Here is a 15428-nt window from a genome sequence, read left to right on the forward strand (position 1 = left end):
ATACATAGGTATCTGGTAATCTAGTAGAAAAGCCCAACCAAGTAAACCGCGAACGAGGATGTGGATCTTTCTCTCTTCTCTGTAAAAGGAAAGAACGAAAGAACGGTTAAACAAAATGCGACGACACAAACTTTTTCTATGATTATTCTTTTGTACCGTGGCCTGCTTTGCTTATTCTAAATAAAAACGACAAACCATAAAGTCATAAAAACAACGTGTAACAACGTGAGAGATACCCGAAAAAGTTCCTACTTTCGCCATGTATGGTGGTTATGTTCGCCATATATCTGGCTAATTTTAATACATATGAATATATACGTATGCTTTTGAACGGTGAACGTGAACGTGAACGGTGCCTCGCAAACCGAATCGGAATACTCCGGAATTCTGTAAATGACTTGGCACGGTGCAATACTATTTTTATACGATATCTACCACGTCATCGTCATCCAGTCGACACAAGAAAATACGCTTTAACGGTAAAATATGTGCTCATCGAGACTCATCGACGTAACTTGGTAATTCAACTAAAACATGTCAGAAATCAGAGTGGATGAAAAAATCGTGCGAAAGCAGTATACAAACGATGCTTGTCTTATCGATACACTCGAAATCGTTGACGTATTTGCTTTCGACTTCAGTGACACCGATGTCTGGTGAGTGATTTTATCGTATACTTAAATTACTTTAAACTTTTTTTATTGGAGGTAATTGTAATCTTTAAATGTCATTTATGCCTCTAATTGATCTTAATTCCGTTTCAAGGTCTAGCTTTTCTGCACCACTTTATTCTACACGTACATGTTTAAATCTTTCAAATGCTTTGTTATTAAATTCTCTTATACCAAACCTTGTATTTACCAAATCAGAAAAGTGCACGGTTAAACTTTTCCCTTTCGAATCTCATTGTTTACTCTAGAACATTAGGATAAGTTCGTTATTCCTGTTTTATAAATATAACATAGCGTACAAATTTATTCTGTAATATGGAATTCATCTATACGAAAAAAGAAAAATTATGATAAAAAAGAATTTTCATTTTTATATCAATTTTTTGTTTTTCGCCAGGTTGTATATGCCGCCGGAATATCAAACGCAATCCATGGTTCGGAATTTGTACACCTGGTTAAAAAGCGAACCGGAACTAATTTTATCAGGTATGGAAAACATAAATTGATTATCATTAAACGAACTTTTTATACGTTTTTCAATGTATATCTTGAACATGACTTTTTATTTAGGTAACAGGAAATGTATCGACACAAGGACATTCACGAGACCTAAAAAACGATCTACTAGAATTAATTTTGAATCTATTCTCGAAACATTGTCTCCGTCTGTTGCAAACACACGGAGAATTTCACGCTCAAATTTGTCAAATATGGAAGAAGACGTAAGTTTCTCCATGTTTTTTTTATCCCGTATATTATACAAATATATTTACCATGTATACATTCGAGTGTGTTTTTTTCTTAAAGTCGAGTAAATATCTAGATACGCTTACCATTGACAAAGACGAAGCTATACCTCTTATGCTAAAAGTGGCGCCTACGACGAATATCAGTCTTCTTTCCGACGAAACTTTATCAGCGTCGGATCAAGAAAGTATGGAAATTTTTTTAAATATGTCTCGTTCAAAGGGAATCGATTCTTTTATTAATTTAATGGAACCTGGACTCTGCGATCCACTGATGAACATCTCCCAACCATCTATTTTTTATTCTTCTATCACTTCGTTACCTAGAGCTGATGCATCGCAGAACGTTAATTACGACAAAGAAGTGGAAAATTTAAATTTGACTTGTTCGTATGGTCGACAAGCTGACAAACAAGAGGATGCTAAAAGTATCGACGAAACTTTTTCAACGAATAACGATTCGGACAACAAGAAACGGTACAGCCTGTATTCGACGGACAAAATATTTACCAACAAATCTGATAATATCGAAAAAATGGAATTAAACGAGACGTACAAAGCAGAACCAGTGTCTAAAATGCATCGGTTGCCAAGTTCAGATCGAGTTAAACACGGTACAACTACTTTGTCTTCCGCAATTGTAAATAAAGCTGACGGAAATATGAAATCATTACAATCAGAAAATAACTCGGAGAAAGACTTGTATGTTTTGAATGCTACGTATTTTCCAACCTCTGAGAAAGCTGACGATTCGCTTGTTTTAAATGTTATATATTGCGCGAAAGAGACAGATGTAACGAACACAAACGTTCCTTCAATCGTTGAAAGTGATACATGTAAAGACAAAAAAACTGAAACTTGCGACTTGGAAAGTAACGCAGTTTACAATAGTTCAGAAAATTTGATCGAACCTTCTCCGCTTCCTGGAAATTGTACCTCGTTTGCGAACGATAGCAATTTAAACTCTACGTTCAGGCTACCTATTTTTCTCGGAAACGAATCGACTCCAAAAAATTTAGATACGTTAAATTCCACGTTTAAAAGTAGCGGTAAACATTTAGAACAAACTCGAACGTTTAATACGGTGTTTGGTTCAAATTTTAAAACACCTACGTCATTGAGAAGAGAATTGTTGGCAGAAATACACAGAAGCGGTGACCATAGACTCGATTGTACGTTTAATCATGCTGGTAATGAAGTCCCCGATGGAGAGACTAAGAAGGGAGTCGTCGACGAGGTCTCCGATCAGAATATTAGGAATGAGATTCCAATGGAAAATAAATATAATACGTATAAAAAGGAATCGTCCGTTAACAAAAGTAGCACTTTGAGCGAAAATATAAGCAACGCAGGGTCGTCTATTCAGAATTTGCAAGACAAAAAGTACTACACTTTTACGAAGAAAGGTAACGTTCACGGTGGAAAGACTGATATAGAAAATACGGAATCTTTAGAGAACGCGAACACTACGTTCGTGAAACCACTTTCAAACCTGCAAAAAAAGAAGCAACATCTTCCACGGATGCTTTCAAAGTTACCGCAATTTCTTCAAAAGTCGAACCCCAACCTTGTATACAATTCCTTGAAAACTGTCAACGCGACAGGGTGTACGAACTCATCCAGTATCGGATGTATGAAAGACCCACAGCCAAATATCGCGAGAGCCGTTGAAAAAAGTCTAGCAAATAAATTGTACTCGTTAGGAAAAATAAAAAGTGGTTCCGAGCAACGACTCTTAGAACTGAATACAGGCGTAGGGGAACTTCAAATGATGGGTGCCGGAGGATCTACGGAAAGTATCGAAAGTACGCAGAGTGCTCATAGTGCGCCAGATCTGGACGATAGGCTCAGTACATGTTCGGATAGTAGCCATAATTCGTATACTGTGCGGCCAATGAATATCGAACAATTGCATCAGATAGTACGGATGCAAGAAGAAAGTAAGTAAATGCTTTTTTTTTTTTCCAACAAACTATTAAATTGTATATTTCACTATAATTTGTCAGGTTTGAAACAAGATGCAACGCCTCGATTAAATAGTCGAGGTCTGGAAAACACTTGGATTGGGATGCACAAAGATTTACCTTCTCCTATCATGAAAAATGGCATCAATAGTAGCGAAAGCAATTCTACGTCACCATCGAGTATAGATTTTAATGTTAAAACGAGCTCTCCGATACTAAGCCCTACCAGATCTAGTCAGTCGATAAATACTGATGGTAAGCTAGCGTGTATAATCGATATTGTTTTACAAACAATGTTTCGATAATAAATCATATGTAACGATCATGAATATTTCCATACTTCATTTTTAGAGTTAATTATTTCTGATAATTTCTCCTAATCAAGGACTCTGTTTAATCTGTTGTTTTTTTAAGGTCATTCCGTGGAACACGTATCGAAACAGCAGGATGAAACAGGCATAGTGAAAAAATTTGAAGTAAGTTTATTATATTATGTTATTTTACCAGCAAATACAGCGTCGTAGTTTACGTGTTAAATTGAACGTATTAAATTATAGACGTTTAGCAAGCCAACAATGAAAATTGAGAATAAAACGAGACTGCGACAACCAACGAATTGGAATGCCGGAAACAGAACTTCAAACGTGATGAGCGCTATTCCTAGACCACAGTCGCGTATACCAGCTCCCAGGTTTGTTAGGCCAACTGTAAAGAATATCCAAGATGATGTGAAAAGAGGATATACGTAAAAATTCAGGCGGTACTAATAATTAAATCAGGCATATGTTTTGAGATAAGTCCCTTAATTTAATCTGTGTTCATACGATAATTTGTATAAAAGGTATTTAGGTTATGTCCTCGGCGCTAGGTTGCTTTGAATACGAGAAAAGTTCGGTATTATTATACTTTCAAAATGACAAACGATATAATTGAAATCACATTCTCAGTTCTTTTCTCTCCATTTGTTTATATTTAAAGGAAACAATGAATTTAAAAATGAAATAAACTCCACCGAGTAGAATAGTCTATAGTAAGAGTACTTCAAATTTGTCATGCTATGCACGAAGATGAAGTGTAATTAAGTTTAATGGATTGGCTATGAGATTATCACAGAGTATGTTTTATTTAAAATTTAAATTATTTAAGTAAACTAAAGTGGGGAACGTAGATAATTAGTACTGTTGTTTAGACCAAAAACTAGCCCTCTAAATTATTATTTATCTCAATTGTTACCGACATACTTTCGATCAATCGCTGAGAATGTAATAGCGTAATTGAACATTTTCAACGTGAGACAACAGTTCTTACAACATGCGCAGATACGCGGAAATAATTATTTTTACGAGGATATTGATCAATACGATAAATGGTATTGTATTTCAACAAGAATATATATATATATATATATATGCGTCTATTCCATTTGAGAAGTTAATGATATACCATTTATATGCTGTGTATAGCTAAACATAGAATTTTGAAAAACGACTTTTGTACAAGTCGTATGTTGCAAAAAATAATTGAGACGGTAGAGTAGACAGATACGAAAGATGCTTAAGAATATAAATTTAATCAGCGATAAGCTCTCGTATACATGTATCGTACGGAAATTTTTACATTTCATACAATGAAGCTAGAAATAAATTTGTAGGAAAAAGTTTTTCGCAAATACAGAAAACGAACAACTTTGTATGCATAAGAGTCAAAGATTTGAGATTATAAACAAAATTTTCACGATCTTTTATCCATTTTTGTAAAATGTATATACAGGTACTGTCATGAAAAAAAAAAAAAAGACTAAAAGGAAAGAAAGAAAACACCAACGCTATATTTTCTAATATAAGTGGCCTATACAAAATAAAATACACAGCAATTTATAGTATATTATTAATCCTACACAACATATCTGTACATTTTTAATATTTTCGATCGTAATTGTTGTATCGATCCGCAATAAATATATTTTTCATTGTAAATTTTATATCAACTTTTATATTCAGGATTTTAGAGTCTATTAAATTTGAAATTGTAGTTACTAAAAGTTAGTTACAAAATTGTTTGCATATCATAGAAGGGTTGATGTTAATTGTACTGTTAAGAATATAAACTTCTAATGATGCCTACTTGTAGAGTTAAAGTAACAGGAAAGTAGAGTTTGCGTTGCGACAATTAAAAATTCTTTCGTTACTTGTGAAAATGTACATAAAATATTCAAAGCTGTAGCGGTGCCTAATGGTGAAACTACAGTATCCTTCCATTAAATAAGAACAAGTATAATTGATTGTAAATTAGAAAATAGCAGTTGAAAACGAAAGACTGGATTTATGACTAACGCATTTATAACAAAATATAACACTTTTTTAATGATCCGTGTTTATAGTTCTTTGCTCGAAGCAATAGCAGAAAAAGGAACACCAATTTTTTTGTTCAAGTGTTGCTGCATATTTTACGATGAATTGTTGCGCTTGATGCGTTGTAGTTGAATTTGCAATAACACGGCATGAATTTATAATTAATTTATAACGCGTATATTATACTGTACAGAGTATTTTTGACCCAGTTATTATTATCATTATTATTATTAAATTAATTTTGAACTTGTAGACGTAACTGAAAAATATATTTTAACGATATAAAACTAGAAAGGAGTCTCGGACGATGATGGTAACACGTTTGGTACAGAAATGGAAGAGATGAAAATAATATTCTTGAAATTTCATTGTCGTTTCTTTTCCTCGTTAGCGGATGTTCATTTGAAAAGAATTTTAAAATTTGTACCCTTGTTGTAAATAATAAACATAGAAGTGATAGTCATGTTATATTCTTTATTTATGTCTTTAATGTTAGACCTTAAGTGCCTTTATCGTATTATGATACAAGAAACTTTTTTATACATTCGAACTAATTGTAAGCTAAGAAAGCTAATTAGCTACTCCATATCATACTGCCAGGTATCTGTGTAAAAATACAATGTGATCTTTTTCTATTGAAACCTATAATAATAAAAAACGTTTTACGATAGTAAAGTACATATTTAATCTTGTAACATTCCTCGCTCCCTCGTATCTACGTTAAACACCGTTTATATTAATAAACACGTGAGATTTAACTACGTAAAGAAAATAATACTTTGTATAATTTTGTAAAATGATATGAACAATTGTTTAAATGTGACCTTCGTTGACCTCGAATGACCTTGAATCGTAAGTAGTTAATTAAATCTTAAAAGCTAATATCAGATACTAGTACGAAGAAAAGATAGCGGATTATGTAAAGAGATCGTGGTGACCTTTATTTGTCCTTGACGCGTATACTTGGAATAAAATCATTTATGTATTTGAAATACTGAAAGTATGTAGACGAAATATTTCAAGTGATAAAGTTACGCGGAATCCGTGTATAAGCTCAATTACCATTATACCAGAACCAAATATCGTTTAAACATACATAAATATACATTTAATGAAACTTTGTAATTTTACTTTTACGCAATTCGTTTAAATATCTGTTTAATTAGAAGCGACTGGTTTAACGACAAGCGAAGTGATCAAATGTCTGATCAAGGAATATATCGAGTGTGATGTAGTGGTGGAAGGTATATCGTGTATAGAGTATGGTATACATTTTGGTACCTTTCGCTATTTGCTGTTACGTTACAGAATGAGATTTGTCTTGTCAAATTGTCATTGCAAAGGGATCTCAATTGTCGATGCGTCGAGAAACGCACCGATACCGATAGACGATAGATAAACTCTATCTAGTGATCTAGCATCTAGTCCTACATAGACCAACGTATATAGACTTAATTGCTTCATAATCATATCAAACATGGCGCAAATGATGATACCCAGGATCGCGCTTTTATCTATTAGAAATAGTAACCGTGTAATACCACGAATTTCTGTGCCCATAAAATATCAACGAATATGCTTCCATACGAGTTGGATTCTCGACGGTATGCAGTTTATTCAGAAATAATTTATTAACACACTTGTTTGTGACAGAATTGAGGTTAACGTGCAATAATTTATTTCAAATAGTATAGTATACATTCCAATAATATTTATTTTAAAATATATCTTTACGTAGAAAATATGGAAAATATACGTTATTTTAATTGTCTATTAACTTCAATTGACGACGATATATTTACAGTATGATTATACAGATTGATTATGCAATCAAATATTTTACTAATTTGAAGCTATGTGTCATTGGTACTGTGCGATATATAACAATTTTTAATGTAAATTTTTTTCATTATTTATTTTCAGTAAAAGGGAAGGTGGTTTCGATGCCTTCCTTGTCGCCAACTATGGAAACTGGCACAATCGTCAAATGGTTCAAAAAAGAAGGTGACAAAATCGAACCGGGCGATGCAATCGCTGATATTCAAACCGACAAAGCTGTTATCACAATGGAAGTTGACGACGAAGGTGTCCTCGCGAAAATAATTGTAAGATTTGAAAGGTGTTTTACACAAACGAGATGCTTTTGATATACGTTAGCACATTATTCAAACAAAATTAATGTATATAATGCGCTTAAAGTATTTTCAGCTTTGCTATTAAATTTTATTGTGTATATATCGATCTATCGAGACGAAACGTTGTATACGTGTCAAATGTAAATTTTGCTTGATTAGGTGCCAGAAGGAACCAAAGACATTAAGGTTGGAACATTGATAGCCCTTACCGTCGAACCAGACGAAGATTGGAAGGCTGTAGAAATGCCGGATACCGCTTCAGCGGCACCTACTGTTTCTGCACCTTCCGTCTCGCCTGGTGCAACCGCCGCGAGCGTATCGGCTGAACCACCTCCTGGCCAGTAGGTTATTACGTACTTAACGTACTATATTTCAATTGGATGATCGGTAATATGGTATGTCGTCTACGTAAACTTGTAAACTTTTTAAGGAACAACATTAGTATGCCAGCTTTGTCGCCAACGATGACTACAGGCACGATAGTAAAATGGCTTAAAAAGGAAGGAGATGAAATAGAACCAGGAGATGCAGTGGCAGAGATACAAACAGATAAAGCTGTCATGACATTCGAATTTGAGGATGAAGCTGTGTTTGCAAAGATTTTAGTATGTAATTTTAACTAAACGTTACGCCATGCTGCTGGTAACTTCTATACTAAGAAAATTGATTTAATAGGTTCCCGAAGGTAGCCAAGTCGAAGTAGGACAATTAATTGCTGTTACAGTGGAAAAGGGAATGGACTGGAAGAACGTTGTTATTCCAACAGTTACAAAACCAGTTGCGGCATCTACTATGTCTACTCCCGTTGCGCCAACTGGGGGTGCAACCGATAAGAAACCTCCGCCAAGTGGACAGTACGTAGACAAAATATTATTATTTTTGCATTTTACGATATCAACGAATTATGCAAGATGAAATGGTTTCTTTGACAGAGTCTACGGTTTAGCAGTAAAACGATTATTAGAGGAGTATGGTCTGAGTTCGGGTTCCATCAAAGGAACTGGTCGACCTAATCGATTACTAAAGAGCGATGTGTTAACTTACATTCAAGCACATAACATACAAAAAGTTGTTCCAAAAACGGGTGCGTAACATCAATGTCGCTAGCAAATTACTAGAGTATCGTATTATTTGCTGATATTTTTATTTAACGATGCAGCATCACCACCAACACTGACAAAAGATGGAGAAGAACGTACCGCTACTCTTTCGAAAGGTCACGTAACCACTGGTCAACCTTCTGCGTACGAAGATATTCCAGTTTCCAACATACGTGGTGTTATTGCCAAAAGACTCGGAGAATCAAAGGTAATCATATTTGATAAAACGGTAGTGTATGTAATCAAAGTTTATTATATACGAATATACAAGCGACAACTCATTTAGCATAACAACTTTTTTTTTAGAGTACTATTCCACATTCTTACGCTTACATCGATATTAAAATAGACAAATTAAATGAAATTCGTAGCGAACTCAAGACAGAAAATATTAACGTTTCGATAAATGACTTCGTTACGAAGGCGGTCGCACACGCATTAGTTGAATGCCCGTCGATCAATACATTGTATCAGAATGGTCAGGTATGTATGAAAATCACCGTGAGATAAATTGACGAGAGACGCGTACTCGAATAATATATAGAAATGTAAGAAAATTGTATTCTTTTCTTTTTGTGACAGATAATACGTATGCCAAGATCCGACATTTCTGTCGCAGTTGCTACAGAGAATGGTCTTATTACACCAATCGTTTTTGACAGTACAGCTAAGAGTTTGACTGATATTTCAAAAACTATTCGAGAATTAGCCGATAAAGCTAGAAATGGTAAACTAAAACCAGAGGAATTTCAAGGGGGAACGTTCACGTAAGTGAATGAATGAATGAACGAAAGAGATAACGCTTGAACATACCAAGTTCTAACAATAAATAGTATTTAATCATTTCTGATGTTGTTTTTAGAATATCTAATCTGGGAATGTTTGGTATCAAACAGTTTAGCGCCATTATAAATCCTCCTCAAACAGCGATACTCGCTGTTGGCGGTGGTCGAGAGGAGTTAGGTGAATATATTAAAAAAGTATATGTAATAATTGCGTATATCGTAAAGATGCAGAAAACGCTAATTGATTGTTTTATAGACGTTGCACTACAAAAGACAACGAAAATGTCAGCCACGTTGTCATACGATAGACGAGCAATTACCGAAGACGAAGCTGCTGATTTCTTAGCTGTATTGAGAGCTATGTTAGAAGATCCGACTTTTCTCGTTGCTGGAAGATTACGTGCTCTCAGGTATGCACAGGACTGACCTTTGATTAAATCCTAATTCTAAAGTGACGTTTCACGAAAAAATGGCTTACCTTATAAAAGTTTTAAATTCTGTCTAGTTAATTAATTCATGGTATACCAATTTTAAAAATAAAACACATTTGTTAAGCCATTTTTCGAGTAAACAGATCAGCTACAAATAAGAGCATATGTGCAAAACCGAACCATAAAAGTGTTAGTAAGTTATGGAAAATATTGTTTAATATTAGATCCCCGGCCCTCTAAAAAATACAATTACCTATTAAAGTAATGCCGTAAAAAAAAAATTGTTCGACGTACCTACAAATTAAATGGCAATATTTTAATTTTTAATAATTAAATAAAACGTTTTGATAGAAATGTAAAAAAAAGAACAGTCATATGTAAATGTTACGACAGTTAACAATTTTAAGAATACGCTAGCGATTCATTTCGTATAAATGCAATATTTATATTTGTTGTATTAAAATGATTTACGGTTATTTGCCTTTTAGTTTGTTTAGTATGTGTTTTACATTTCCATCAAACTATTCAAGCGGAAATAAATTTCACTAGCCACGCTTGTTGGCTTGTGTCTATCGAGGTTATATCTTATCCGAATGAATATCGTGCTGGTATCATGCACGGAATATATAACGATTATTAATTATTGCAAAATTCCCAAGTATCGTTATATCGTTGTAATCATTATTAACTAAAGAAATTTTGGATATTTATTGCATATAATTTACTTATCTGTAAGTAAATAGGAAATTCGTATAGAACTAAATGTTCTGTTTGTATATTTATTTCCCACGTTATTTAGTTACCACTTTTGACTATATAAACATAGACTATATGTATACAGTCAGAGTGCCCCCACACTGTAGTAATTTCTAACATGCTATAGATAAAACGATTATATATGTATAATATATAAATTCGTGTATATATGTATAATTCACATAATAATATGTGTGTACATTTTTCGTATAAAAATAAAACAAGTGCCATATTTCGACGCCTTTTATGAATTTTTGTATCGCATAAAATTTGTACAAATATCATGTAAATAGCTGTATCGTTAATTTGATTTATTAGTAATATCATGCATGATTAGAAAACTCAGTGTGGTATTAATTACAGATATTTGTGGGGATAGTAAAGTGTGCAAGATCATAAATTAATCTTGTAAATAAAGTATTTATTGTTTAAAATGACGTGTGATGTTTCTTCTACACATATTCAAAAATAATACATAGCAAAATTGCAACCGTTTTATAGAATCTTGGAAGTATTGTCAATTGTTTTGTAATTATTGTTGATCGAAAGATCGTTACATTCGTTGCGCTTCCATTTCTTTACCAGTGAAAACAGTATTTAACGGTAAGGCTGTTGCCATAGAACCATGCGTAATGCGTACTGATTCGATAAGGCACAAATGTTATGGGTGTTTAAATCTGACGAATACTGTCATATTGCATATACCGAAACTTTGAAATAAACAGCAATCGTTAAGCGAACAATTATTTGACATTATAAACTGATTGTGAGAATTCGTATATCGATGCTCTCTAATAATTTAAAGTAAAATTAAATTACGTTTAGATCAAGTATGCATTACGTAATGAGGTGGAAGTGGTAAAATATTAATACGAAAATAATAGAAACGACGAAATACAATAGTATAATAGGACCTAACTTTTCTTATCACAGTTATGATTTTGCTCGTTATTACTGCTCAGGCCTTAACTAATTATGGACAACATTTAATTGCAGTATAAATTCAGTTACGTTTTATAAAAGATATTGTAAATACAAAGTTATGTAGATAGAACTTAGCGTACGGTACTCGTTAAAACTTGGCATTTGGTATGAGCAGTGTTAAGTTCTAAAATAGAAATCGAAAATTTCTGAAAATGTTGTGCATTGTAATACTCGATAAAATCTCTTATCTAATAAAAGCTAGCTCACTCTTAAAATCTTTAAAAAATGCATCCTAATGTGTGGTATGCCACATCATTTACAATACTTGGTTACTAATACGTACGCTTACAACATCGAGTTGCAATCGAGTTCAGCTTGTTATTATTACTAAAAGATTTCAAAAGTTTGTACACAGAAGTAGTCTTCTGCCGTTTGAATTCCACGGGTATAATACCGGTATAATAAAATTAAATAATAGATGTTGAAATAGCCGATATACATGTATATAAATGTATAAACTGTTTGATTAAAAACATATGGCTCAACGAGTTTATTCGTTAGGTTATAAAATGCTAAGTAAGAGAAAAATGTAATTTAGAAAATATAAAGGGTAAAGATGGAAAGTGAAATACATCGCGTATAGTTGAAATGTTGATTCGGTAAGATAATCAAATTAATTTGTACTATAATTAAATTGGAAATCTTATTTTCCACAGTGTTTGGATAACTGTGAAATATAAAGAAAGTTATTCGTACAAGATCCCTGATAGATGCCATGTGTACACGTATACCTTGCACTTTCAGTTGTTGAAGAAACTAAGTACAATATTTATAATAAAGATGTTGTATAAATCATATTTTGTTAGATAATAAATGGAAAATACACGTTAATTATATTATACGGAGCACCGAATATATCCGTTTAGCGGATAACACGACGATTACGACGTGTTATTTTTGCTCCTATATTCTATTGTGTAAATTGATTGTATAACTTGTTAAATGACACTCTTTTTATTAAAAAAGATAAATAATATATGAAAAGAAATACGGAGCCTAGAGGGCAGATATTGCACGCAAAATGATTAATGATAATTTAAATGAACGATAACTTTTTGTCGACACGAATAATTGAAACTAACGTATCGTATCGGTAATTCGTTTGTTACTACATCGGGTATTCCTAGCGTAAATTTGGTAGCCCATTGTTATCGATACGATAGATAGTGTCACATATAAAATATGTGAAATGACGGTACCACGTAGAATTATATTGGTTCGATGTGAGAAATATTGTCCGTTATGTAAAGTATATCGATGCGGTATCGGCGATAGTTGAAAAGTGAAATGCATAACGAAATAAAATAAAAATTTGATTTCTATTTTAAAGAATTACTTAATAGAATGCTTTGCGTAGAATTCTTTGCGCTGCTCGAATTAACGGTGTAAGGGTTGTTAATTCTGCACAGTTGTCTAGGAATGGATGAGAAAGTAACTCTTGGGCTGTTGCTCTTTCGTCTACTTCGACAACTAAACATCTTTCTAAGAAATTCCGAAACGTAGGACTTAACGTATCCCATCTAGGAATGGAAGGTTTACCGATAGCAGCGATCAAATATAAGGCCCTTAAAGGAGTTTCTTTCATGTAAGGTGGTTCACCTTCTATCATTTCGATAGCCATAATACCTAACGACCAAATGTCTACCTTTTTACCGTATTGTTTTCTCGTCACTACTTCCGGTGCCATCCAATAAGGAGTTCCAACCATAGTTTGTCGTTTCTCATCGCCGTCTATGTTGGCACAAAAACCAAAGTCTGTAACTTTCACAGCACCGTTCATACCAAGTAGGACATTATCCGATTTGATATCTCTGTGAATAATTCCTTTGGTATGTAAAAAATGAATCGCTTTTAAAACTTCCCTGCAAACTGCTGCGATCTGTGCTTCTTTCATTATAGTTTCCGTAACAACATCTGTAAGAGGTCCGCCTTCTAACAATTCCATAATCACCCAGAGATGTTCATCTATGAGATAGGCGTCGAGAAAGTTGACCAGATTCGGATGTTGAAACTCTTTGAGGATTTTAATTTCCGTCAGTATCAGCTCTTTTTTCGACTGTTTCGATAAATCTATATCCTTTACAGCGACTCTTTGATTAGTTTGCATATCGGTAGCTATAAATACGGTTCCCGAAGCACCAGCTCCGACCTCTTTGGTCCTTTCGAAACGTAGATTAGGATCTCCGCTCTGACATATAGTTCTAAGTTCGTCGTAAATCTGTCGATCCGTGAGCTTGATCGCGGCACAGTCGGTCTTTCTTCGAAGAACAGGACTCTCTTCGTGTCTACTGGGGCCCGTTTCATCTAGTACCAACGGATCGTCCTCGATCCGATAAGTGTTTAAGTCTTCGAGAATCTCTGTAAGAGTTTTCTCTTCTCTATCGTGGCATATTTGTGACGTTTGCGAGGTAGGAGTCTTGTAAATGGTTAGCTTAGGCGGGAGGTCTGGTAGCGTTTGTAATTGACTATCGGTAGAACTGGCAGAGGTAGAACTATCCGAGTCTCTACAAGACTGATACTTTTTTGTTAGAATTTTATCAATTTCCTGGGATTCTTCCTCGATGTAATCTTCGGTAACAAAAGACTTGAATACCTTTTCCTCTGGTTTTCGTTTGATCGAATAATTATAGAATTTGATAGCCTGCAAGGCAGCAGCAGGATGCTCGTCCTGTTCCGATTTCGATATTTGGGTGTTGAGGAGACGAGTCCAAGATTCGGGAAGACCCTCCAACTGTCCGGTCTCGGCATTTTTACTTACGTGAAATTTGTGAGAAACGTTTGTGGGTAAACCGATCTCGGCGGCAACTGCAACCGTGTCGTTGATCGGGTTTGTTTTTTTTCTCGAGAACAACTTTGTTATGTTGAGACTCATTTTAGCGCGCAGTATCGCGCCCTTGTTACGTTTTCGTTTCCGATGTATCGTGATTTTTGGTTGGCGAGAAGGCGAAAAATGGCAGAAGAAAGAAACAAACGGTTGCTTTTTAAACCATGGTTCTCATCGCAACGTGACTTGCCGTGAATCGTGACCTGTGACTTGTTACCTGACTGAACTTGGCTCGACTCGACTCGACTCCACTCGACCCGCTGTTATCTCCTGTCCTGTCTAACCGTTAACTGTGTCTGACAATAAGTTTATGATTTGGCTCTGATTGCTTTTGCTGCTTATTGTCTATCGCGATCGCGATTCGCGAATCGTGACAAGACATTTGGCTTGTGAGTGCGACTGTAGACAGTAGACCACAGTAGACTGTATGCACTGTATGCACTGTATGCTGTAGGGCTGTAGGCACTGTAGGCAGGGCAAGGGGCAAGGCAGGAGGTTCAAGCCCACATATTAAAAGTCGAGAGAAAGTTTGTAGCGCCGCGTGTGAAAAATTCAGCCAACTAGAGTAGCGGGTCTTTTAAATGACTCTAAATTATTTAAAAGAAAATAAATGAAGGAAAGTGCAGACAGAGTTTGAAGGATTTCCGTAATTTAAAAAATGATATTTTGTGCTACAAGTTT

General features: G+C 34.4%; 3 protein-coding genes across 3 annotated transcripts; 2 read left to right on the plus strand and 1 right to left on the minus strand.

The window, feature by feature from the left end:
* Positions 1-73: 73 nt before the first annotated feature.
* Positions 74-5109, plus strand: LOC128885732 (uncharacterized). Its single transcript, XM_054139957.1, has 7 exons — positions 74-656; positions 1069-1157; positions 1242-1393; positions 1479-3357; positions 3424-3636; positions 3796-3857; positions 3939-5109. The coding sequence occupies exons 1-7, from the start codon at positions 535-537 to the stop codon at positions 4128-4130; spliced, it is 2709 nt and encodes a 902-aa protein (XP_053995932.1). The 5' UTR covers positions 74-534; the 3' UTR covers positions 4131-5109.
* A 273-nt stretch (positions 5110-5382) lies between these two features.
* On the plus strand, positions 5383-11376 carry LOC128885740 (dihydrolipoyllysine-residue acetyltransferase component of pyruvate dehydrogenase complex, mitochondrial-like). Its single transcript, XM_054139974.1, has 11 exons — positions 5383-7336; positions 7656-7837; positions 8027-8208; positions 8298-8472; positions 8543-8721; positions 8800-8951; positions 9027-9175; positions 9274-9450; positions 9550-9734; positions 9830-9930; positions 10009-11376. The coding sequence occupies exons 1-11, from the start codon at positions 7210-7212 to the stop codon at positions 10176-10178; spliced, it is 1779 nt and encodes a 592-aa protein (XP_053995949.1). The 5' UTR covers positions 5383-7209; the 3' UTR covers positions 10179-11376.
* Positions 11340-15169, minus strand: LOC128885744 (serine/threonine-protein kinase PAK 2). Its single transcript, XM_054139984.1, has one exon. The coding sequence runs from the start codon at positions 14793-14795 to the stop codon at positions 13260-13262; it is 1536 nt and encodes a 511-aa protein (XP_053995959.1). The 5' UTR covers positions 14796-15169; the 3' UTR covers positions 11340-13259.
* Between the last annotated feature and the right edge of the window lie 259 nt (positions 15170-15428).

This window comes from Hylaeus anthracinus, unplaced genomic scaffold (genome assembly GCF_026225885.1).
Source record: "Hylaeus anthracinus isolate JK02 unplaced genomic scaffold, UHH_iyHylAnth1.0_haploid 11981, whole genome shotgun sequence".
Classification (NCBI taxonomy): Eukaryota; Metazoa; Arthropoda; class Insecta; order Hymenoptera; family Colletidae; genus Hylaeus; species Hylaeus anthracinus.